At 35.1% G+C, this 27,493-nt stretch overlaps 1 protein-coding gene across 3 annotated transcripts in view; it reads left to right on the top strand.

Annotated features, from left to right (window-relative positions):
- The first annotated feature begins 1,516 nt into the window (after positions 1-1,516).
- The window catches only part of AP3B1 (adaptor related protein complex 3 subunit beta 1), a 153,906-nt gene continuing 127,929 nt past the window's right edge, over positions 1,517-27,493 (top strand). For 2 of the 3 annotated variants that reach the window (XM_026717706.2, XM_087927188.1), the window contains exons 1-3: positions 1,517-1,761; positions 20,911-20,986; positions 22,905-22,979. In XM_026717706.2, the coding sequence (XP_026573491.1) occupies positions 1,628-1,761; positions 20,911-20,986; positions 22,905-22,979 (285 nt within the window). In that variant the 5' untranslated portion in view covers positions 1,517-1,627. Of the gene's footprint in view, positions 1,762-16,389; positions 16,660-20,910; positions 20,987-22,904; positions 22,980-27,493 lie in introns of those variants that run through there. The other variant, XM_026717698.2, reaches the window with a different exon arrangement.

Below are 27,493 nucleotides of genomic sequence, written 5' to 3'. Positions count from 1 at the left end.
AAGTTGTGACTGCACATTTGGTACAATTTCACAAAATAAAATTTAAAAACATGTAAAATAATCATGTAAAATCAGCTAAATCTTAGTTTAAAACAAATGGATAAGTAGTAAGAAAGGCAGTTTGGTGCAGTGGTTAAGGCATCAAGCTAGAAATCAGAGGTGGTGGCTTCCAGAATGCAATGTTTCAAATTTCAGGGGCTACTGGAAAGGTATGCTTTGTAAGAGAGAAATTATGAAAAACAGGAAGAGGCAATTGGTAATGAAATATACTATCCACAAATTCCTTGTGTCCAATCACACTTGGCCAATAAAGAATTCCTATTCTATTCTATTCTATTCTATTCTATTCTATTCTATTCTATTCTATCCAAGAGCATGTCTTTCTGATTGGAGAAGCTTCTCCTGTAAGTTTTTTTTAATTGGTTCCACTATTTAAGGATAATAATGTAAAACAATGGAAATAAAATAACAGAAACAATTAAAAGTATAGGGAAACTGATACAACTGCTTGCATATTGATCCTAATCTGTCTGAGACTAGAGCAGTGTTTCTGAACCTTAGCAATTTTAAGACATGTACACTTCCCAGAATTTGTTGAGGGATTCTAGGAGTTGAAGTACACATATCTTAAAGTTGATGCATATTAAAAATATAAGCAAAATTATTTTATTTATACTGTAACAAATATAAACAGGTAGCAAAATAATTGTCCCTTTCCCACTCTCTGACAGCTGGCCTACCTGTAGCCCAGTGTTTCTTAAACTCAACAACTTTTAGCAATGGAAATCATTTCTTATTTTTCCCATCAGTTTGGTTGCCTTCACATCTGTGCCCCCACACATTAAATGACAAGTTATATGTTTTGTTGGGAAGTCAGGAATTTCCTATTTGAGTTACTCATTCTTGGGTGGCTATGAATTAGGACCCAGCTTAGTAGTAGAGATACTGTTTTTCCCTTGCTAGTGTTTCATTTGCAGAACATATTCACCAAGTGAAACTTTTACTTTGGCACAACCTAATAAAACTATAAAATAACCACATGATCTGAGTTGGCCCACAGGAGGCTAAAATGTAATTGGCCAGTGTGTTTGGCTGCATCATGCAAAAATTGCTTAATTGTCACGCCCTCCTTAAGTTCAAAGACTGACCAAACTGTGAAGGTGGGAATCTGAGGACATTCTTCTAATTAATTACAAGCACCACTGCAATCGGACCTGCCATTAATTGCAGAGCAACCTCGAAGACCATCGTAGTCTTCTTTGCCTACGTGGCACGCGAGCATCTGAAAGCGAACAAAGTGTCTCATGACCAGGACGCCTCCGGGAGGCTCCACGGCGGAGATTTCCCCGTGACGAGGGGCGTGTCCTCCTGGAAGCCGGAGGAAACCGGAGCAGCTTTTGCACCGTTCCCTTGGCAACGATGGCGCCGCCGGGCGACTCTCCAGAAAAAAGTCTGTTGGGTCGACTGGTCCCCGCCCCCTCTCGGCGATCATGTGACACGGCTTTGGCCGCTGTTTGCCGACAGCTTCCGGGAAGAGCCGGATTGCGAGGGAAGGAACTGCAGGGAGGAAAGGAGGGCTAAACCGGGTTCAGGTGGGCGCTTCAACCGGTAACGGTGCGGTGGGACGATGTTGACCAACAACGTCGGTTACAACGAGCAGGCCGGGGATGCTCAGCCTGAGGTGGGCCAAGAGGCGGCGCCCACTACAGCCTCCACTGCTCCCCCGGCGGCCTTCGGGCTCTTCAGTGGCGATGGCAAGAAGTAAGTAAAGGGCGGAGGTCGGGGAGGCTGGGACGGGGGCTGGTAGGTTAGCTTCTCTGCAGGCGGCGACGGGAAGTGCAGGCGCCGCGTTCTCCGAAAGGAGCAGAAGCAGAATTAATCGCTACTCGCTCTTCCCTCTGGGCCACTTTTTAGGGGGCTGATGAGTTTTCTGCAATACAGCCCTCTGCCCGCTTCCAGGGTCTCTGACTCCCATCGGATAGGTCGCTAAGCAGGAAAGGGCTAGATGTTGTGGGATGCTCGAATTCAAGTAATAACTTGAATTTAGTAATAATTTCCCCTCGCGTTTTGTACTTCGCTGACCCATCACCTCTACCGGTGATTCTTTTTAAACTTGTCTTGAATGTCCGAATAGGGAGGGGAAAGTTCATGGTAAATATTCTTGCGCTGCTAACACAGAAATACACCTTTCAATAAATAACTGCTCGATCGTCCATCACAGGATCGTTGGTGGAATGGGCTGTCCACGGGCTTCTTGGTTTTTTTTCTGCTCCATTTAAAGTACGCTTAAAAAAAAAGTTCAGAGAAAGACTTAAGATTTTCTTTTTTAAAAATGCGTGCGCTTGGAGAATTTGAAAGATTTACAATCAGAAAAATGAAGTTAAATTTGGCTAGTGATGGTGGGATCACATATAGGATTGTTTCTTAATTGTTTTTTTTTCCAGATGGGGGTTGACTGCAGTGAAAGGACTTGACAGCTTCTGGTTACTTTTTATTACAGTACTGTTTCTTCTGTTTGGCCTGTGCTAATATCAGTTATTTGTAGCATTTCAATTAAAGTCTTTTTGAATTATTTAAAGGGGTGAAATTCTTTTCTTACAAATTACCATCACATGAAGATTGTTTTATTATATTATATTATATAGTTCCCATCCTCTGTGCTAAAGACTATTGTTTATTAAAATCTGATGTCTGGTAATTCTACTCTTAACTTTTCAGACTTGCCAGGAGTTTAACCATTTTCCAGTAGTTTTCCAAGTAACCCTAAAATTTATTTTGTTGTGTTGATTACTTTGTAGTTTTAATATTGCTTACATGCATATGGTTGGGTAATTTGTAATCTCAGTTTATTAAAAAATTAATTGAATACTTTTTAATATAAAGGTTTTAGTTGTGACAGTGGATTTAACAATAATTTACTTTTACTTTTAATCTGGTATATAACAGATTTTTTTCATAATTAATGTAAAATATAGTACTCTAAGATGGGGGGGGGGTGCTTCACAGCCTTTTCTACAAATGGACTAGTCAAATGGACAGTTGAGGGTTAAGCCAAGACTTTTGTTTTTAAGACCATCTCAGTGGTTTCCAGTTTGATTCTATGCATGATTCTCAGGGTTAAAAAAAGTCTTTTTATTATAGTAAGGTATTCATCAGTATGCATAGATAAATGTTGAGAATTACGGTTTTTAGATCTAATATATGCTATTCTTTGCCCAAATTTATTCTATGCTAAGATTGAAATATTTTTGTACCAATTATATCAGTTTATAGAAAGAATTTTATATGTCCACACATTGTGTGTATGTGTATTAAAACTTATAAATAATATATTCTGTACTTTTTCATCTTCTATATCGCTATTTTATCCAAAGCACAGGCACAATATGGTATAGCTTAGAGGCATGGCTGTTATGTATTTATTTTTTTATTGAATATGAAGAGTACTATTTATATGACATATTGATTTTTTTCCCCCTCAGACAAAAGTTGGTTACTTTACAGAACTGGGAGGCATAGGATCAGACTCTGCATCATCTGGTGTGCTTCTTAATGTTTTTTGTTCTTTTATTTTAAATTACTTTAAATTGTAGCTGTGGGAGATTGGTTCAAAAATGACATAAAAACAATTTTAACCATTTCCTTCTTCATATCTTGATGAAGATAACTTTTTCACAAGCAGCTGTTTTTTTCATTAGAAAAGCTCCCATGCAATACCAAACTACCATCTGATTTTACATTTAGTTTGACAGTTTAAATGTTCTTTTACTTTCTTTGATAAGATGATAATATGAGAAGAATTATGAGTAAATCGATGGCTCAGTGAATGAAGTAGAGTTGGAAGATTATCAGCTACAAGTGCCAAAATGACAGTTTTGATTGGCAAATCTCTCAGGAAGCATTTCCATGCAGAGTTAGAATTAATTCAACATATAATTTATATTGACAGTCTTATTTAAGTTGCTTTTAACTATCAAATAGAACTTTATAGCATTCTTTAAATTGTGCTATTAATATGCTGTTGTGTTTTCTTATTCCCTTAATATCAAGCATAATTTATTATTACAATTATGGTGTGTTCTAGAAAGTGCAGTTATATAGAGGCATCTGCTTCTGAAGTTTTTGAGTTTGTAGAGACAACGTGAAAACTTGTCAGTGCATGTCAGTGACTTTTAATTATAATGAATTCAGAATAATGTTTATGATGTATTTTTTGCTGATTGAAACTATGTATTAGAAAATTGAGATAGAAATTATGTAAATAAAATAATTTTGAATCACTAAATAAATAATCACTAAATAAATAATCTCATATTATTTATTTGTCATTAGTGCAAATTGATGAAGGATTATTGAGGATTATTACCAACAACTATTGTATAGCCAAAAGCTGAAGTAGAAAGATGAGCACTCAGTTCTAATAAGAAAATGGGTAGGCTGCTGCAGATATAAAATTACTCTCGACACTCATTTATTTCCTGTGTAACCTAATGCAAATCATAAAATGTCAAAGAATTCTCCAAAAATGTTACATTATTTTTAAATGCTATAGCATATATTTATTTTATTTATATTGCTATTTATAATACAAGATTATACTGCATTCATGTGAATACCAATCACCTGGGTTTTTTTGTTTTTGTTGTCTTTAAGAGAAACCAGATTTTGCTAAAGGTTTCATTTCCAAAATTTTCCATCTAAAGGTTACAATTATGAAGTATCAAAATTTGTTTAACAGTTATTTCACTATTACAATAAATGCTATATAAGAGAGTGAGTTTTCTAGTTGGATCTTATTTGATCATACATTTTTCATATTTTTGATAAATTGAACTAATTTTACATAATATGAGTCTTATAGCCTTTTCAAGACTTATTCCTACTCTAGCTTTTCTCACTATAAGACAAAAATTATTAAATTTTGTTCATTTGGGATTCTGCTGAATATTATTCAGTTCAATTCTAGATTATGGTGTAATGTTAGGTCAAATCAAAAACTGTAATAATACTGTAATAATATTCTAAAATGTGATTCTTATTTTGGATAATTGAAACTTACCTTCCATTGAAGACCTTCACATTGCATCCGTTAGAGCCACCTATCTCTACAAGTGAAAAACAGCACAAGTAGAATAGATACACCATGCTCATTCCTATTTTCCTTTGAATGCAAGTAAATTGTCATGAGATCTCAAATGAACAGGCCTAGAATTCCTGAACATATATACCTGGAATTAAGAGTCACTGAATTCAGTACAACTAACTACAGAGTAAGTGTGCATAGCTTATGTTTCTTTGCCTAGTATAAACTCTTGGCAGCTTAGCTGTCATCAGTCTCTTTTTCCTTTTGTCTTCTAATATCCATTCTTCATTCTGGTTTTTCTTTTCCTTTTATCCCCTATTTCTCCTGAAAGAAAAGGAGTAATGGTGTAAGTGTGTGTGTTTGTGTGTTTGAGAGAGAATGGTTTCTATGAGCAGATAGATGTCTTATTTTACCTTATTTAATTAATTTTTAATCAGTTTTCAGTTAATGTTTTGGTTTGGCCACACTCTTTTATGGAAAATTGCTTTGATCAATGTATATCTACACACATCCATCCTTTTTTATGACCCCGTAATCCCTTAATTTTGGGAAGAGTCAGAGAGACTGGATGGACCTGAACATTTACTGGTCAGATGCCCTTCCTGACAGCATGTGGAGTTTGCAGCAGATATTTTTTTTTCTGCCCTAGGAGAGAAACATTTTGTGGAAAATTTTCTACCTCACATGACTAGTATTTAATTCATACAATCTATTAGTTTTTTTAAAAAAAAAACTTCGAATGCTTGGATGCTGCAATGCATGTTTAAGAGGAGTTGAGAGTTTTGTGTAGTAATTAAAGTACTGTCCTAGAAAGCAGGTAACGGAGTTCTAAGAATTAGAATTCTTTTATTGGCCCAGTGTGATTGGACACACAAGAAATTTGTCTTGGTGCAAATGCTTTCAGTATACATAAAAGAAAAGATACATTCGTCAAGAATCATAAGGTACAACACTTAATGATAGTCATAGGGTACAATAAGCAATCAAATCATACTAGGAAACAGTCAGTATAAATTGTAAGTATACAAGCGACAAAGTTACAGTCATACAGTCACAAGTGGGAGGGAAGGTATGATAAGGAGTGATGAGAAGATTAATAGTAATCGTAGTGCAGACTTTGTAAATAGTTTAGTTGGACAGTGTTGAGGGAATTATTTGTTTAGCAGAGTGATGGCGTTTGGGAAAAAACTGTTCTTGTGTGTAGTTCTGGTGTGCAGTACTCTATAGCGTCGTTTTGAGGGAAGGAGTTGAAACAGTTTATGTCCGGGAGGTGAGGGCTGTCTAAATATTTTCACAGCTCTTTTTGACTCGTGCAGTATACAGGTCCTCTATTGAAGGCAGGTTGGTAGTAATTGTTTTTTCTGCAGTCCTAATTATCCTCTGAAGTCTATGTCTGTCCTGTTGGGTCGCAGAACCAAACCAGGCAGTTATAGATGTGCAGATGATAGACTCAATAATTCCTCTGTAGAAGGAATTATAATTCTCCCTTATAAAAGCTATAGTTATTATTTTGTTAATACATTGCAACATAAATATGTACCAGCAAATTCAGAGTAGCAACAAACTTAGTTAAATTTTTGACATTTTTGTGATTTAGAGCCCTCTCCTGTACTAGGAAGTAGAACATTGATTGTGAATGAGATCAGTCTGGGATAAAAATATTCCACTTTCCAATTATCTGTTTTATTGAGATGAAGACATTCTATTTTGATCAGAGTTTAAAGTAAATCGAACAATTTACTTAGGTTTGTGTTAGATTTACTTCTAACAAATATTTTAATTGATAGAATCTACCCAGCCATATCAAGAACACAATTAGTTTTATTAAGTAATAAGGCTTGTTCATTTGGCAGAATTTTATGATGAGTGCTGTAGAACTACATGCTCAGAAGTAGAAGTTCAGATGTTTGCTGTAATGGACAATGGCACTCAGTGGCAATGCTGAGGATTGGCCTGAAGTTGAGCCTTGGGCTGCAGCTTTTGCCAAGTACCACCACTACCACTTAAAAAGGGCATGCCCTCATGCCATTTTTCAATCTGTGTGAGCCTTGGGAAAGGTATCGTTACCCTGGTAGCCTAGCATTCTCCCAAATTTGCCATGCATAGCTTGCTTTCAGGCAATGCTTTTTTCTTATTAAGATGCTCCTGTAGTCTTATCTATTCCAGATCACACAAGGCCGTCATTCTTCAAGCAGCTTATGGCCTCTGCAGTCTCTGAAAATTGCATGCCCCATTCTTGTGTAATTTTTGGAAGTTTGGGAGGCTACCTTTCTTGCACAGCCCTTTCTCTTGACTTTCTGAAGTCCTATGAAAGCACACTTCATTCTCACGCGGCCTCTCCAAATCCTGCGGGAAGGGGACAGGTTTTCAAGTTGTCATGCCAATTAATGTTATGCCTTCCAAAATATTATGGAATTTCATAGGTTCACCATCACTGGTCCAGTTGTTAAAGCACCAGATTAGTACCTGAGAGACTTGTGAGTTCTAATCCTTCCTTACACATGAAAGCTGGGCTAACTCACATCACAGGGTTGTTATTGTGGAGAATATATGAGGAGAAAGGGTATTAGCTATGTATGCCTTCTTGATAAAGGCAGGATAAAAATAATGAGTAATCAGATCACTTAGATAAATAACATACCATGAGCTTTATGATTCTGATAATTTTAAAATAGTACAAAATAATCCTTTGCCTAATTTATTTAGAAAATAAAATTAGAAATTAGAAAATCTGTGGGAATATATGTGTGTAATTTTGATATTTAAAAAAAATGATTTTATATAAAAGTTTGTATATGCCACTGTAAATAAAAGAGTTTATCAGAGCTGTTACTAATCCAGCAGATGGCCATCTTGATTAAGCTCTGTTGTACACTTGCTTTTTTCATTCTTTTCATTCTTTTTTATTTCTTCATAATAAAATGATTTTTGTTGTTTTTGTTTTTGTTTGTAGCTATCTTTTCACAAGACACTAGTGGCATTATATAATATTTTGATGGCAGTGTAAAAAATTCTTAAAAGTTTGATATTCTGAATGCAGCATAATGAAGCTAGTTTCTATGAAGTAAGTGTGATACTAGGGCCTTTTTAAACATTGCAACCATTGATCTAACCAATCTGGAAAAGATAGGACCCATGATGGTTTCAAATTAGAGGAAAGTTAATATGGGAGAAGGTAATTTTACAGTGGGAGCTACCAAGTGTGACAAGAATTGGGAATTATTGTAATACATCCAAGATTTGTGTTTATATGGTTGTTTTCAACAACTAGATAATAGTCTTGACAGTGCATTCTGTAGTAGCTGATTTTATGTACTGTTTTGATGTGTAGCCCCATATAGAGTGTGTCATGCTTATCTGTTCAATTAGATTAAACTATTTTGTTAAATTTCAAAATTTGGAGACAGGAAAGATAAATTTTTCTTTGAGTTGAACTGACTCATGGTGACTTCATGGGCACATCTGTGCTGGTTTTTTATATGATAAAGAAGTGGTTTGTTATTGCCTTTTTTGTTACATTTTTTCCTTTCTCAGTTTAAGCTATGATGGTGATGTTTTCTAGTTACCTCTCACCTAAGTTTTAACCAGAACTCACTTTGTTTAGCTGATGTTCTTGATTTTTTTGTGTAGAAGAATATTGCAGCTTACTATAGAAACTGCTTATATAAAGCAGTTATATGGAATGATTCAGTGTTGAATCAGTATATTCCATTCAAAAGGCTTGGAAGATTAGAAGTAAATAGGTGAATTTATTGCCGAAAACTCCTGCTTTAATATTTAAATTTCATGCATATATTGCTTCACTGGCATGACTACAGTCTAGGCCCATCTGTTAGAGTGGCAGTGTGCCTGCTGCTATAGAGTTATGCCAGTTTCATTAAATACTTGAGCCAGGAAAGATGAATGGTTTGGATTAAGTATTCTATAAAATAAGTCCAAAATGAGTTTTGCGCTATTAAATCTACATAGTGTTATCTGATGCTCAATCTGTGACATAATAATAGGTAGCATAAAACCAGCAAAAAAATTCTTGGTTGTGATCTGACAGGTGGCATGAAAATAAAATATGTGGCTTAGAAAAGTTTGTAGTAGACTGAAATAGAAAAAAGCCTTGTGGAAGAGTAATGGATCTGTGGTGGTCTAAATGTTGCTGAATTTCCCAGTTTCTATTACTTCTATTTTTAAAGACAAATGTCAGAGACAATTAAGGTTGTCAAAAGTCTTAAATGCTACAAGTTATATATTTTTGGCTTGTAGGTATGTACTACCTCCATCGTTCATTCAATATTGAATATAACATTTACACAGATTTGGAATTTATGTTGGAGTTTATGTTGTATAAACTCAATTTACACCTAAAATTGATTTGTATATTGCCCTGTATAAACAGAGCCAATGTATGAAAGCTTGGACACAGAGCTAGCATAGGCTAATAGTTAGAATGCAGCACATTTGTTTTCTCCATGATTCATAATTGTTATAAAAGTATAAGACCTTATGACAAGTCTTGCTGGATTGTGCCAGGGCCTATCTTAGCCTAGAATAATATTGCTCATATTATCCTACTAGTTATTTCTCTAGTGTTCAAAGAATGGAGATGTAATCTGTTTCCAAAACTGATACTTTTGAGGCACATTTTCTCTAAAGTGCAAGTAACTGTGTCTCAAGAACAACAGTGCTAGGTAAGACCAGTCTTCCATGAATTAATCCAACTCCCTTTTAAGACACCCGTTTGAGTCTTAGGGGAATGAATTCTACAAATTATGTATTTGTGTGGGGAAATGATTTTTTGTGTGTGGGAGGGAGAAATGTCTATTCTAAATTTTCTTCCAGCAGCTTCATTGGCCAAACCCTGTCCTAATATTTAAGACGAGAGAAGAAAATATCATGTACTTCTTTATGTCTGATTTTGTACCCTTTCTCTTAATTGCCTTTGTTCCTAAGCCTTTTAGGATGGTGGGGATCCCTACCATCGAGTCAGAGCTGAAGAAGCTTCTTGGATGAGAAGTGAAACATCTTAAAAGAAAAAACAAAGTTCAGTTGCCTCCTTGAAAAAGCATATTTGGAACAACTTGGATGACTGGGAATCTCCATAGACATTTCTTTTTAGATTATACCAGGATTGGAATAGGAGATACCATTGTGCTTCAAAAATCAGGTGTTTTATCTCTCATACCCAATATTATATTCAGAAATGGATGAAAAATGGAAATTTTACCATCTGGAATCTTGTCTGAATTCCAAAAGTACATTATGGAAGTACAGTTTCATGCACACCTCCAAAGCTATCTCTAAATAGACAGGGATTTTTTTTTTCAAATGTTGTTAAAAAAATCTGTACAAACTTTGGACCTATTTCTTCCTTTCAAGCACTGATGATCATAAGAACAATAACAAAGTAGGTTTCTATATTAACTTGTATTTCTAATCTAATGTCATTGGTTACTTATGATTAACTCTCAATCTGTTAACTGGCTGAGCGATTGCTAATAAGGTGTTATAATACTGTAATTCTTTTTCTGAATGGTATAGTAGCTGTATCATATCACTTTGGGGAATTTTACACTGAACTTTGCAGTTTTCCATAAAAGCTGATCCACATGGTAATAGACAACGTTCTTGCAGAAAAGAATTCATGAGTTGGGAGGAACTGAAGAGGTTATCTAGTCCAATCCTTTGTTAAGGATAGGAACTAGTTCAACCTTTCTGAAAGATGACCATCCACAGTCTTTTTAAAACCTAGAAAAACCCAAGAAAATGTCCATTCCACTGTGTATTCCACTGGCTGATAGCTCACACAGTCAGGAATTTCATGTCTAGCCTAAATCTACTTCTTTGTAATTTAAAGTACATTACTACATTGACCCTTTTGCTATCTTCTGAGGCAACACTCTGTTGTGTGCAAAAATATCTTCTGATATTCAAACTTGTTATATCTGTTAATTGTCTGTTTTGTAGAATCAAGGATCTCCAGATTCTTTAATAATTCCTTATAGGGCTTGGATTCCAGATCCCTCACCATGTTCCTAAATGTCCTTTGAACTTGCACCAAGTTGTCACTGTCCTGTTTGAACACATAGAACTGGACATAGTGGTTACTGACCAGAAGAAAATAGACTGAGACAGTTGTTTCTTATGATCTGGGCTCTATGCTTTTGTTGTTGCATCCCAAGGTAGTGTCAAACTGCTGGCTCAAGTTTAATGTGGCCTATAAAGAACTTGTTTAAAAATGTCTACTTTTAATATTTGTCTTTTACAAGATATTAATTTATCTTTTATATTTTCCCAATGATTGTGTTTGGGCTACTGTCAATTGTCTCATGACAGCAGCTGTATTATTCATTTACTTTATTTAATTTTATTGTGGCCACCCACTCCCATGAACTTTGAGTGACTTACAAATAATTATAGTGGTAGTCCAATGAATTGTTAGGCCTATAATTAATATGTAGTACATAGATATTCAATAGATCCAATTTTTCCTATCACTTTGATTTATCTAAGGTATATACATTTTCATTCATCTGAATAAAACTGTAGACATATAAGATAAAAGATAAGCGTCAAGCACTAGGAAATCAGGAGATTCAGGCAGTATAAAGATTTATTGCAAAGTTAAGCTCTTTGCAAAAATCTGGCCTACTAATGGTCAAGTGAAATGAGGGGGAATAAGAAGGCATTCAAGGTGGGCTGGACTTAGATCTCTTGTGGGCACACAGGGACTCATGACTTATGATGCATTTGACCCCTACCTCGGCTTAGTCTGGTCATCTCCTACAATAAGACGCTTAAAACCAGAAATTTTATTTTATCAAATTTATATGGCTATCTTACAGATATGATTCTGAGCAGGATACTGTAAAAATAAAACAGTAAGAACAAAACAAAAACATCTTAAAATAACCATAAGAACCAAGAAACATTCATATAACAGAGGAGTATTTAAAAAAAACTCATGCATAATAAAACCATCTTGTGGGCTCTCTGTTCCAAAGTGTTCCTCCTAGCTAATCTTGGAGTAGGGATAATAATGCACCAAAAGGCAAGAGATGCAGTGGAAATGTTTGGCTTCTGTCACATGTTGCTCCTTAGCAGATAGAACCCATAATATGCTCATCTTGCCTGCCATGATGGGATGGGTATACATATATTAATTACTCAATCCATAGGGGCTCACTATAAAATCTCATTGTTGTCCAACTTACATTATTATATTATGGAAACTGAATCAGGATTTCTGAGAAAAATCATGTAAAACAAAGCTGCAGAAAAATACTATCAGTTACCAGCTAGGCATAGACTAACCCATACCATTTTAAGGGAAACAAGAAATTCAGCTATTTCAGATAATGCATTCCAAAGTTAGCAGAGAATTCAAAGAACTGAACGATAACTACGTATTTATTGGAAAAAGTTCTTTTTTCTTTTTTGCCACATTACATTTGAAAAAATATGTACTAACTAAATCTGTTCTACATGGGATTCTCTTTGAAGAGTGTTCAGAAGCTTCAGCTAAGATGAGGCAACACAGCAGTGGTGGGATTAAAAAAAAATTATTACGGTTCTGTGGGCGCGGTTTGGTGGGTGTGCAGGGGAAAGATACTGTAAAATCTCCCTCACTCCTGGGGGAAGGTTACTGCAAAATCCCATTCCCTCCCCACCCCACTAACCTGCTTTCCAGCTCCGTTCTCCTGTGCAGGGCAACAAAAGACCCAGCCAATCAGCTGGGACTCGGGAGGCAGAGAATAGATGGGGGCAGGGCCAGTCAGAGATGGTATTTGCCGGTTCTCTGAACTACTCAAAAATTCCACTACCGGTTCTCCAGAACTGGTCAGATCCTGCTGAATATCACCTCTACAGCCTAGACAGCAATGGGTGACCCTAGAATGGCACATATTACACCTCTGCTCCACAAGTTGCTTTAGTTGCCAGTTTGCTTCCAAGTTCAATTAAATGTGCTGGTTTTGATTTTTAAAGTCCTACATGTCTTGCAGCCAAGATATTTGTGGAACCATTTCTTCCCAAGTATCATTCTCTCATTAGAAGACATCAGCTGATTCAGAATTTAGCAGCCAAGACTTTGACTGGAACCAGGGAAAATAAATTATACAATTTACTGTTCATGTCTTCAACAATTTTTACCAAGTTTAGTTTTAGATTCTTTCCTGATTACATTATCTAAACATCTTAATCCCCTTGATAATTTAAGAAATTGAATATGAATCTGCCTAGAATAGTAGCTGTTTCCTTGGAGGCCTTTCTTCAGATATCTCTGCTGCTTAATGTAGCAAATAAATTCTAGAATGAATCTTTTTTGGTATGGTATTCAAAGTTTAGGGAAACTGCCATAGATAAGGTATGTCACTGAAATAACTTTATTTTTGTAGATTTTTGCCGGGCCTTGCTGCTTTTCACTGGTTGTTTAGTGTTTATTAATAGATCCACATTTGCGAATGTCTACATTATTGGGTGGTTAGGTAAAATTTCATAAATAATATGAAATCAAGTTTGCTAATGCGATTAATGTATGATATAGCAATACAGAATTACACCACAAGATGTCACTCAAATAGCTATAGTATGAAGCGGAAAATTAAATTTGAGTCTTGTAATTATATAGCTTCTGAATAGGTTTAGCACATGCTCATATTGCAGCATATTTTGAAGCAAAATTCATTTAGAATGCTAAAACTGGTTCATTTGCTGTAGGAAGCATTGCTATAACTAATAAATGATTTTACACAAAAATATGTATTTTTACTACATTAATGGAACATCAAATATTATTGGATCTCAAGGCAAACTTTCACTACAGTATTATAATGGATTTACCTGACATTCTTGATTAAACACTTCTATCATTTTAATTAACTCTGTATTTTATTGTATTATTAAAAAGCAATGTGCCTTTTTTACTCTTTGCTACTTAAGACTTTAATAAGTATATTGAATTGAGAAATAAACTGTGGACTCTGTTTGCTTAGCCTGGAGAATGTCTTTGGGAATCAGATCGCAGATTAAACGTGCATCTGGTTTAAAGAGGTTAAAGAAACCTTTTTGAAGCAACCCTTTTGCTCCCTGTATGTGTACATAGTAAACCTGAATTTTCCTATATTGAGGGCCATGATTTATTAGCTTTTCTTAATTATTGTGAAGGAATAATAGACCTGATCGTAGAATAAACAAATTGTTAAAAGGAGATTTTTGGAAAAGATTGCTTAGTCCTGACAAAAAGAAAATTCAAAATAGCCTTCCTGTGATTTTGTTTACTATAAGAATGGGCAAAGAGAAGCTCGCATAGGCTTTAAGATTCTGTCATTGCATCCTACAATAATTCAGAGCATCCCTGCTATGCCTGTTTCTTGCCTCCACTGAAAGGCTGACAATCACATAGTTGATATCACAGCAACTACCATTGAGAGATCCATCAAAAAGGGCTGATACCATTTCTTATCTCACTAACTTGTCTTTGTTACAATTCCCCATGGCTTTTAAAATCCAAGTTTATAGAGTACCTTAAATTTCAGGCCACCAGTAAGGTCTTCGACCTCATAGCTCTCTATTTAATAATGTATATACTGAACATGTCAGTTGCACCATATAAACCAGACCAAGAAATCATCCCCACAGGAAGGATAATACTACTTTTCTGAGAGTGGTTACAATAACAGAATCTTTCAAGTGTGATTGTGATACTTAGTACCTTCCCTCCCATCTTATATTCCTGTGAATTAGGAAAATATCCTTTGTATATTTCTGTCTGTTGTGGATTTAAAATGTATTTCATCTCTTATCATTTGTAACAGATCTCAGGAATCTCTGTCAAGATTATCTGCCCTACTTAATACAATAAGCAAAGTTTTTGAAACCAATTTGATGCAAAGATAAAGGCAATCGTTTAGATAACAAGATGTCAATCATCTAGTGATGTAAAGAAAGTACGACTTCAGCAACAGAGTGGTCAATGCCTGGAATGCACTACCTGACTCTGTTGTTACATCCTCAACCCCCACTCCTTTAACCTTAAACTATCTACTGTTGACCTCACTCCATTCCTAATAGGTCTGTAAGGGTGTGCATAAGTTTCACAATCCTGCCTACCATCCCTGTCTTATTGTCCCCATTTATTTGTACCTATTTCCTGTATTCATACTCATGTTTATTATACCCATTATCTTGTAAGCGATTTACAAATCAAATAAACAAAACAAAACAAATAAAATAAAATAAATTAGAACCTGAATCACATTTCTAAATGAGGCATCAACTTATGTCATATAATGGTGTGAACTCCCAGATGTTTTGCCTCACCCAAGTTGTATTTTTTTTATTAATAATAGAAGTTTATCTGTGTAAAGTATGTTACAATAGTGTATCAAGATTTTGCTAAGTATAGGTAGAAAAACTAGGATATTGTTTCTTGGTAAGTCTTCTAACTATTGGAATTTATGCTTCTCTACTAATGCTAGTACATGAAGGTGCCCAAACTATAAAAATAAGTAACATTTCTTCTAGCATCAATTACAAAACTTTATTCAGACTGACCAGTTCGCCATCCAGAGTGTGTCCATCTTTCTGGATTAGGATTCACCATTATTCATCCAAAAGTAACTTCCAGGCCCCAATCCAGGAGTTCCACAATCTCTTTTATTTGAAAGTTGAAAATGTGAAGGGGAGAACTGTCATTTCTAGATTCATTATTTTCTGTTCCAGTCTTCCTGTATTAAAAAAAATATGGGCAATATTATATTTGCATAAACATTCATTTTATTTGGTAATTTACATTGTATCTAAATGCTTTCTATACAGTTGTAACTTTAATAATGTTAATTGTGCAGCTTGAGCTCAGGAGATAAGGAAAAATACCTTGCTAATTCTCTAATTCTCCGTTCTGTTAATTATACAGAATGGATTGGAATAGGATAACCAACTGAAAGCAATTTCATTCAAAGTCTTAGTTGATCATGGCTACTGTTTTCATTTTAAACTGCACTGGTTCTGGCTTCTGAATTCTTTAGCTTTGTATTTTACTACTATATAGTCTGCCATATGACCTCTTAACGTTTCTCTAGAATGCAAAATACATTATAATCCTATTAATTTCATATTCAGATAACTTGTATCTTCCCTTGGGATGTATGTTACATGTTCCTGAATGATTTTTGTTGAAAAACTGGAATAAGGTAAAAATTAAATAAGAATGATTTTCATGTTTTGCTGTATCACGCTGTTTGTTGAAGTTGGCTAGTAAGACGTTTTTCTTGAGGAAATGATCATTGATAGTGTATGCATTTCCTGAAAGTGAAGGGAGTTGGTATCCTGTTCTTACATAATCATTCTACAGTCTTGATTGTGATCAGTAGCTTTCACTACAAGTATGCTTGTTTCTTTTTGCTAAATTTGGAGGTCTGGAACAAGTACTCTTTGTTAGATAAATTCAGTGGGGTTGCTTGCAGGATTACATTTATTCTTGAAAAGGCAGAGATGCTCAACGTTACTCTAAAATCAGAGCCTACTGAGGAAGAAAATAGGATTACTAGTGTTTCTGTTGAATCATATGAAGAAAATCTTTTTTTGTAAGTATTTCATTAAGTTAACTTCATTTTTTCTTTGTTTTGATTACTTTTCTTTCATTTCATATTCTAACTTTGAATGCAGTATAGTAGCATTCCTTGTGCAAAGAACAGTGGAATATGTCTCAGACTTACTACTACTTCTGCTGGGCTCTAAAAAAATCTCATTCTTGCCAAGCATTTGGACATGAATTCTGCATTTATTGCTGCACCTTTGCAAACGCCCATCTTTTGTATATTCTCTGAGGAAATAATTACATGGGGTGGGAGGAAGATGAGAGAAACCGCTGTTTTATCTTACAACAGCAAATTTATGGAAGAAATCTGTTGCACTGGTGACAGGTATGTGGCTTGGGCTCACAAAACAATTTAAGTTGTTCTTAAAAGGGGGAAAAAAAGAAAAAAATACTATCTCTTAGTGAGCTCAGTTTACTGTAAACTAAGCAGACAATTTGTGCTATGAAAAACTTTATACTGGAAGGTTGTGGCATCATTTTCTCTTTTCCCTGTTACAAACGAAAGACCTACTAGGCAGGTATCTTATTTCCAAGGGATTCCTAGTAATTATTATAGGTGACCACCAATCAAGCTGGTAATCTCCAGTCCAGGATTTTCAGAGTGGTCAGTATCAACCTCCAAGGATCGATGGGACTATTCAAGGGTTATTATGTTGTTATTTGTAATAGTATTAATTAAAATAGTATTTATGACATTTTTCATATAATAAATGATAAATTTAAATTTATAAAGAAACTACAACTTTTCTTACTAATTGTAGTCTCAGAAAAAAATGAATGAGAAACATCGTAACTGTCCAACTCAGCTTATAATTAAAAAAAAAATCCAATTAAAACATTTTAAAACAATAAACAACAAACAATAAAAAATCCCAAAAAATATACATAGTATTTAATGGGATATATGCAAGAAGAAGAATAAACGTTGCTCAACATTGGAAGTAAGACCCGATTCCAACAATACCTGATTGAAAACTACACATCAATAACAAAACTAACAGTATATATACATAATAAAAGTTTCAAAGAAATTGAAACTTAAGCAAGAATGGTTCTCATACATGCAATGCATCACATAATGTAAACATAATCACTTAAGTGTCTGGCTTCTTAGGAGCATAAATGTCTGTAGATATTACAAATTAGCAGATGTATTGCCAGGATTCTTTCTATGGGGCATAGTGTCCTCCCTTCAATGTAACTGGGGTCCCACATCAAACTATAAATCACACTAACCAGCTGTAAGTTGAGGACATATACCAGTTTTTCAACATGAATGATGCTGTGCTTCAATGGTTAGTGGTCTAGATGGGTGACAAACTCGCTGTGTCACGTCATCATGTGATGTTTCATGACATTTCCATCCTTCATGGAGCTGGGGTGAGTATGGCCTTTGCGTGATGCATCTGGCCCACAGGCCGCCAATTTGACATCTCTGGTCTAGATGGGAAAGACTTGGTAGAGAGAATAAAAAATCCAGTCTAAGCATCTGGCTGACTGAGATCAACAACAATCACCGCCAGCATCACCACCTACTCAAGAACAATAATAATACTTTCTTGCAATATGCTCTTGGTTTTAGTACAGTAGATTGCAGAGATGATTTGTGTTTCAGTATTTATAGGAAGACTATTTTTTCTTGTGTCTCTAACCACTTTGGTTGTATAGAATGTGGAAATGTCCTCTAAGCATCTGATAAACCGCATGCTGTGAGTCCTAAATATATGGAAATAAGTTTTTGTTTTCCAAATAACCTTTTCCTCATAACCCCAAAATACAAAAGTACAATTTGTGAAAACTAGACATCAAAGACTGTTAGCTTAGAAGGATTTAGCCCTTAGATAATACTTAATTTGCTAACTTGACATAGGGCATCATAGAGGGAGCACTATCCGTAACTGAGCAAAGCAGCTTCATTTTCTCCAAAGAGATCACTATAACTCATCTCAATCTTAAACTCTTCCACTTGTACACATTCAAAAATAACTATTAATTTAATAATAATCTTCTTGTGAGATTTAGATTTGTATTAGCTACTACTGGTATATACAAATGCCCTTTAGTGTGTACACTCTTCTCAATTCTATGCAGTATTTTTAAAGTTAAAGAATATAAAACTACTTTTTCTATATCAGGAGTGTCAAACTCAAGTTCTCCGGCCATGGAGATCTGGTCTACGGGGCCACCCTGGAAATAGCAAAGGACCGTCCTGCGCTGCCTCTGCCAGCAAAACTGGAGCCCAGGAGGGAGAGAGCTCAGTTTTCACTGGCAGAGAGCTGCAGGAGGATCCCCCCAGCCCAAGCCAGGCCACCACAGGTGCCCTGACATGAATGACATTGAGCTGGCCATGGCCACCAGGCCCCCTGAGATCAAACACAATACTGATGTGGCCCTCAATGAAATCGAGTTTGCCACCCCTGTTCTATATTATTGAGGAAATTTTCTTATTTGTATGTCCTGGGTTTTATGGATGTCAGAAAGTACAAATTAAGTTCAAGTGCAGATTTAAAGAAAATTGGCCTTCTGACAAAGTGTAGTATTTGCTACTCTAAATGTAATAGTAAAGATGAAGTAATTTGAGGTAGTCCTTTAGAATGCTGCATCTCCCTAAATATCCAGTAACCTAAAAGGAAGATTTTTTTTGTAACTTATAAACTTTATTTGAAGTGGAATTTTTCCAGTTTGCAATGGGAATTATTTGCCAAAACAGGAAAGTGCAAAAATTTTTGTTTCTAACATGCTCTATGTCAGGGGTGTCAAACTTAAGCCTGCGGGCCGGATCTGGAATGCTTAGATCTGGCCTGTGGAGCCATCCTGGAAACAGCGAAGGAACGGCCCGTGGTGCCTCTGCAAGCTCCATTTTCGCTTGCAGAGGTTTGCAGGAGGCCGTCCCAGCTGAAAACAGAACTTGTAAGGCCTGCCCACGGTCCTGGTCTCCATTTTCACTGGCAAGGGTTGCAGAAGGCCGTCCCAGCTGAAAAAGGAGCTCAGGAGCCCATTTTCACTGGCGGAGCACTCCATAGGAGCCCCCTACATGAGTGATGTCAAGCTGGCCACACCCACCCTGGCTACACTCCACCCCCACCCCCTCAGGTCAAACACAACCCTCATGCAATGTAATTGAATTTGACACCCCTGCTCTGTGTTTTTTCAATGTGATTTTTTTCACTCTCATTTTTAGATAGAAGTTGTTTTAGCCAGTCCAACAATTGACATATTGTCACTGATGAATGGAGTATGGGAAGAGAGAGTAGTGTGACTATGTTCCTTACAGTTGAACAGACCTGTCCAGTTTGATTTTGTTCAGTTCCTTACTTCTCCAAGTTAAATTAATTCAGTTTTATTTCTATACATATTTGTGATTAAAAATGCAGGAAAAGTTTGATCTTGTGCAGTGGCTCTCAACCTTTTCTTTACCATGGACCCCCCCTTTAAATACTTTTTTTTTTTTGGTAAATTTTATTTGAGTTTTCACAAAAAGAAAAGAAATACAATTAAAACATCTTTTTTGAAAGCAGCATAATCCCGGGTTACATTTCTTCGTACAGGCACAAATTCAGGTTCATGCTCATTTTTATATTCTATTCCATATCTTATTACAACTTAACATTTTCTACATGGCTTCTCCCCTCTTTTAATTTCCTCAATTTTATTGTATTTATTTCATCTCAATTCAAATCATTATATTTTTTTCTGTCCTGTTTCAATTGTCTATTATCTTTTCTCATTAAACAAAATTTCTCCTGTAGTTACTGATTGGAGTATGCCATTTTTTTTTAATACTGTAAAAGTCAAGCCTAATACTATTGGAAGTATATTAATCTGGGATTAGGTTTCTCAGGTCAATGGATTATATAATTATTTGTCTACGGTATTGAATTTACATTGCCATATTTTGAAAAAAAAATAGTATATTTATTGTATTATATGTTTAACTTTATTAGTCTGATAAGATATGTAAACATATAAGATTTTCCCTCATATACTATTATATTCATCCTTCAAAATTCATTTTTATATATATATTGTACTTTACATATTTGCTTTGTTCTAAAAGGGAAATGTTTAATATCTTCCCAAAATGGATTTTGCAATAGCTTTTCTTTAGGTAAGTTCCTGCATTGCTGAATCCTGACATTGTGTTGCATGTCGGATCCCTTTTTTGTTTTTATGATTAATAAATTCACAATCAGGTGTTGATGCCAATAAACTTACATATTCATTTTCTCATTTATAGAAATGAAGATCTTAAGCAGATGTTGGAAAGCAGCAAAGATTCTGCTAAATTGGAGGCTATGAAAAGGATTGTTGGAGTATGTTCAGCTTTTATTATGTGTATAATGTAGTTTGCATCTTTTTTCATTTTGAACATCCATATAAATTTAATAAATTTACATGTCCTTTGACTCCCACCAACTGTGGGTGATTTACAAATGGTTTAAAACACAAAAACGAGACCAAAAGTGAAGAGCAGGATAGCAAAACAAAGGGGAACAAAGAAAACAACCCACAGGTTTTAAAGGGAATTTCACTCACCCTGGCTCAACCGCTGAATGGAGAACTGGGTCTTCAAAGCCATTTGAAATACCAGCAGGATGGGTTCTGTTGGAATCTGGCTGAGGTACCTCATTGTAGAGGGCAGGGGTTGCTATAAAGAACACTTGCTTCCGAGATCCCAATAGATATTGTTGTTTAATTGATAGAACCCTGAGCATACCAATCTTACAGTATCAAGTTCAGTTTGGTATTTTTTTATCAGTTTTCTTTTCCCTACTTATTGTTTTTAGGAATTTTCTAAGAGATTTTCAGGAAAATTGAAAATAAGTTCAGTCATTGTGATTCTAAATGAATCTAAATGAAAGGAGCTTTTCTATTCACAGGAGTCCATATTTGGATCCAAACTGGATTGTTGTATATTTTGTTAAATATGATCTGAAGAATCAAAAATGCATAGGTCACACTTCCTCAGACTTGTCATCCTCCTCTAGGTGTTGGTTAGGAAATTGTGGCAGAGGGTTGTTTTTTTTTTTTGCATTCTTATTTCATTCAGATTCCCTGTGGTTTACAGTGTCTGAAGTTCAAGTCCACATGTTGTTTATGCCAATGTTCGGAAAAGCTGATGTATATTTTGAATAAAAATACATGACCAGAGGCCAGAAATAAATAAACAGACACCACAAATAGTTTGCAAAACCTGAGTGTTAAAATGGATTAAAATGGTTTTTAAAATTATAGTATACTTAAGCAGGTGCACATTGATTAGACAACATTATGAAAAACACAGAAACTGTTAGCTGAAGAAAATAAGGCATGAGATAAGAAAATAAAAAGGATATACCTAAAATGTAACTAATGCCAACGCTATTCTTTAATCATTTTGATACTTTTTATCCTTGAAAATTCTTTATTTCCACCATGTTTGTACACCAATTCATGTATTCCCTTTGTTCTTTAAAATTCTTAAACACTTTTTAAGATTCTCATTAATCGTTCCAATGACAACTTTTTAAATGTTTTCCATTTCTTTAGACTTGTAGTTATATTTCATGTATTTCATTCCCTCTCTAGCTTAATGATTACTCACTTTTATATTTAATTTATGTTTATTCAGCACCTAACTCTTTTTTAATATAAAGGAGACTAATCAAATGAGGCAAAGGATTTTTTAATTTTTTTTATTGAAATTACAGTGATCATGACTTTTATTTATTTGTCAAATTCATCTCACAAGAAGTGATTCTGGACTTTATGAGACCAAATATGTTTTGAAAAGATTCCAAATGTATTCTTTCATAGTATGCTTCAGTTATTGCAATTTAAATAATGCAGCATACTTTAAAAAGTAATATTAAATATTGCCGTTTTATTATGCTATAAGTATTACTGGAATATTTGTGGAGTTTGATAACTGTTTGGCTTCAATTCTACCTCTTAAAATCAGAATAATTGGTATTCAAGCAAAAATGGTATTCTATATTATTTTTAATTGACCCTTGAACAAATTAAACTAACTTACCTATTTACCTGTTTTAAATTAATTGAAATTTCTTTGAAAAATATCTAATATAGAATTTCCTTTGAAGATATGTCATCAAAGAAGAAACTTACTTCAGAGTTGAAGGAACTTAATTGTAATTTGAAATGTACTATTAGTGTATATATATATATATTAAATTATTGACTGTATTTTAAAGTAGCATGTTATATTAAAGGTTTTTTTTCTTTTTCAAGATGATTGCCAGAGGAAAAAATGCATCTGAATTGTTTCCTGCGGTAGTGAAGAATGTAGCAAGTAAAAGTATTGAGGTATGGTGATAAAACACTTGTTTTAATTCTAAGAGCACCTTTTAAAACTTATAAGCCCTTTCTTGCCACAGTTGTTAAGTGAATCACTGCAATTGTTAAGTTAGTAACAAAGTTGTTAAGTGAATCTGGCTTCCCCATTGACTTTGCTGATCAGACGATTGCAAAAGGTGATTACATGACCTTGGGACACTGCAATCGTCATAAATATGAGTCAGTTGCCAAGTGTCCAAATTTTAGTCATATGCCTATGGGGATGCTGCAATGATTGTAAGTGTGAAGAATGATGTTAAGTCACTTTTTCAGTGCTGTTGTAACTTCAAACAATCATTAAGCAAATTGTTGTAAGTCAAGGACTACCAGTACAGTAATTACAGTAATGTTCCAGTGAAACAGATGTAGAAAAAGTAATAATCTTCTATGATAGGAACTTTTGATATTCTTAAATCATAATAAAGCATTTTTATAGGCCATAATTTAGTTATTCCTGTCTCTTGACCTTGTTCAGTGTATTTACTGGGAATGACTTTGCTTTTAATAGAAATTCCTGTCAGTTATATGTTGCCCTTGCTAAATGTAAATGTTAAGGTTAGCTCTGTTCTTATTCATTGCTAATATTTGACATGATTTTGTACCTACTTATTGTTTGGCAAAGGTTCATCTGTCCCTATTAAAATTCTTTGGTACAAATATTTCTACCCCCACCAGGATACCTCTGGTTAGGTTAGTTCTGCCCATCATTGATGAAATAATAGCAATAGCACTTAGACATATACCGCTTCACTAGGGGTGGGATTCACTAGGGGTAGGACCGGTTCTATAGAACCCCTTTCTAAGCAGTTCAGAGAACCGGTATTTAGAAGAAATCTCCTTTTGTTTATTTCCACCCTTATTACATTCTTGGCAGTGTAACTAGACTTACTGTCTCCGAAGGAAGTTTTTATTTTTACTTTCTTAAAGGGGAAGGTTTATTTTAAGCTTTTTACACTGCTATTGGGAGGAGATACTTCCCTGATACACTTCCAGCCACATGAGACAATCAGCCCTTTGAAGATATAATTGAATAACCAGAAAGGAGCTTTTAATGACAAGGAACCAAGATGATTCAGCAAGGCTTCTTGGCTAGCTAGACAGATTGACATTCAAATGTGGGTTTACAAACCCTTTCTGACTTTTGGTCTAAAACTGGTTTTTGGTGAAGTTTAATTCTGTCCTTGGTGACGTTCAATCCTTTGTTTATTGATGGGGTAATTTTCTCTATTCATCTTTGTTTGGAAGGAAAAAAGTTAATCTCTGTTCCTGAAAATAAACTGGGTTGAGAAATCTGGCTAGTTCCTGTGTCTATTTGTTCTGGTAATTTGTTTAACAAGCAACAGGTACTGTTGTGATTTAATTATTTGTATTGTGTTTACATTTTTTCCTGCCTCATGGTTTCTTTTTCTATCTGGGAAGGGGGTCTTCCTTCGCTGCTTTAGTACTATCTGGCACTGTCCTTTTGGGGTGTACTTCCAAGAGGCAGGATGCAAGCTTGGTACTGATTTTTTTTACTGCCTTTCTGGGGGGCATTTGATCTTTCCTTAAATCTGGTTGATTTTCTTAGGATATCTTGTGGAGTGAGTGAGACCAGCTAGTATCTTTAAGTGGTGCAAATGGTTCTAAGGATTGTTTTTCTGGTTGTGCTGTTTCTGGAGAGCTTAAATGACCTCTGGGTTTCACTTTATGAGCAAGAGTTGGCTGCTGATAGTTATGATTGCATTTTAACTATTTTAATTCCTCAAGGTGCTCTGGTACCCTGCCTGATTTGTAACTCTGGCTTGCAGGTATTTTTAATCTAATGATTGGTATTTAGGGCAGCTTTTTGCAAGCAAAGAAGCTTTTTGTATTTTTGTACAGGTAATCCTTGATTTACAACATTTCATTTAGTGACCATTCAAAGTTACAATGGCACTGAAAAAAGTAATTATGACGGTTGTTCACACTTACGACTGTTGCAGCATCCCCACAGTCATGAGAAGCCAGGCGAGAAGTGCCCTTGACGTGGGTGACATCGAGTTGGCCACACCCACCCAGTCACATGACCACCAAACCACACCCACCAACTAAGCCACACCCACAGAACTGGTTATTAAAATATTTGAATCCCACCCCTGCGCTTCACAGTGCTTTACAGCCCTCTCTAAGCGGTTTACAGAGTCAGCATATTGCCCCCCAACAATTGGGTCATAATGGTATGTTTACTCTTGAACCAGAAGCCTGAATCCTTCCAGGAAGAACAGGGCGAATGCATTGCTGTAATTTGTGTATGTGCATGCCCGTGTGCACCTTTTATTCAGTATTGACTCTTGGTAACTGTACAAGTCTGTGAAGTTTTCTTGGCAAAATTTCAGCAGTGGTTTGCTTTACTTCCTTCCTAAGGCTGAGAGAGAATAATTGGCCCAAAGTCATGCAGTTGGCTTCATGCCTAACAATGAGACTAGGACTCGTGGTCTCCCAGTTTCTAGTCTGGTGTCTTAACCATCACACCAAAGTTGCTCTCATACTGTAATTACTCGTGAGTATTTGTCACAATAGAAGCAGAAGGCATAAATTGATTGAATAAATTAATAGTTTATATGTTCTTATGGTTTAGCTGGTATCTGTTTTTCTCATATTTTGTTACTTTGCATTTATTTCTCATATTCTACAGTAATTGAAATATTTCAAATAAGAGCTCTGAATTATGTCAATACATTTCCCAATGTATTTCTTCTGTATTCTCAAACATTTTTTTAAAATGTGCTTGTTATAACGTATCAGACTTAAAAGCAGGTTCATGGAGAAAACATCTTGACTAGTCTTAATAGTACACTTGGATTTTCTTTACTGTCAAGGTAGAGGATAAAGGGAACAGTCATAGTTGAAGGAAAATATGGAGCCTTGATTATGTCTATAGGATATTAAGTAAAAGCATTATCCTGAGAAGTAAATTGATTTGTTATTGCTATTTTAGGCAGAATTACTTATTCCAGAGGCTCTGAATATAGATTAAGACTTCTGTGTTTGCTTAAATTGTATAATATCATCTCTTCCATTATTTCTTTCTTTTCAGTTGCTTTTATATCAGGCATAACAATAAGTTAGGAGTATACAACTTTCTTTGTAAACCAAGGATGTTCTTTGCTGTTATGAACAGGTTATTAATTGTTATGCTTGATTTAATGTACAATGTTTAAATGTAAGGGAATGATCTCATTAAATAGGGCTAATAAAATCCCAGGGCAGTAGCTCTGTTGAAATCTACTGCATAGTGCAGTGTTGGTGCAGTGTCGGGGTTTTTTAATTCAGTGTGGAGTATGAAGGATGTGTGTTTGTGTTTATTTTCATAGTCATGATGTACACTGAAGATGGTGTTTGATTTTGTTGTATGAGGTACAATGACAATAAAGTAAAATAAAGTAAAGTAAACTAATAAAATCATTCCTGTATATTTAAAAAAATCATCTACACATCAGTGGAAACTTTTGTGCAAACTTTAATCTCATTTGGATCCACCGATAATGAGTTCTTTCCCCATTGCCTTCTCCTTCTGTGAAATTCCATTCATTATTTCTCTGAGTTTATTAAATTCTGATTTCATGATACATGTTCAACTACATTCATGAATGAAGGCAAATATATGTGTCTCAGGATAATGTTGCAGGATCCAATCTGGATTGATCATGGGACCAGAGGCTAGAAAGAAGTTCCCTGAAATTGGGCTCCAGTATGAATCCGAAGATAAACCTCTGGTCCTGGTGACCAATCCAGATAAGATCTTACAATTACATTAAACTTAAGTTTTCTGGAAGGATCATGCATAGTAGAGTTTGTGTCCCAATAGATGTCACACTAATTAAAGTCATGCAGGTGAATAGAGTGGACTGCTTTATGGCATGATAGGGGGTTAGTTTACTACAGTTTCCTGAAGCTTACATACCTTCATGGTTTTATATTCCATGAAAAATCAGTAGAACCACTTTTAGTGGGATGATTTGATAGAAGGTACAGAAAAGTAGTTCAGGAGCCACAGGATTTCTAATCCCTAGTTTAAATCAACCTTACATATGAACTACTTTAAAACCAATGGGAAGTACTGCATGGAGCTACTTGCAGCTCTCTCTCTCTCTCTCTCTCTCTCTCTCTCTCTCTCTCTCTCTCTCTCTCTCTCATTGTTAAGAGGAATGTAGTCTGTTGTACCTTATTGTATATCTTATTATTGACAATGTACTAGGTGTTATGAGATTGGCTTCCAGTAATGGGACTAGGAATTTATGAGGTAAGAAATGTCGTGGGTTTTTTATACAGACTGCATATCCAAAAGTAATCCTTCATAATCTTTATAACATGATACCAAATTTATCTGAAAAATGTCATTATTAACCTTTTATTAGAGCAAGTCTTTAGAATCATTAAGGTTTAGAAACTGAGACATTGAATGTAGCTCTTTTTAAGAATATGGAATTATGAAGAGCAAACCATTTATTTCAGACAAATATATA

Source organism: Pseudonaja textilis, chromosome 2 (genome assembly GCF_049901715.1).
Source record: "Pseudonaja textilis isolate UNSWEBS1 chromosome 2, rPseTex1.2, whole genome shotgun sequence".
Lineage (NCBI taxonomy): Eukaryota > Metazoa > Chordata > Lepidosauria > Squamata > Elapidae > Pseudonaja > Pseudonaja textilis.
This window is presented reverse-complemented; position numbering and strand designations above follow the sequence as displayed.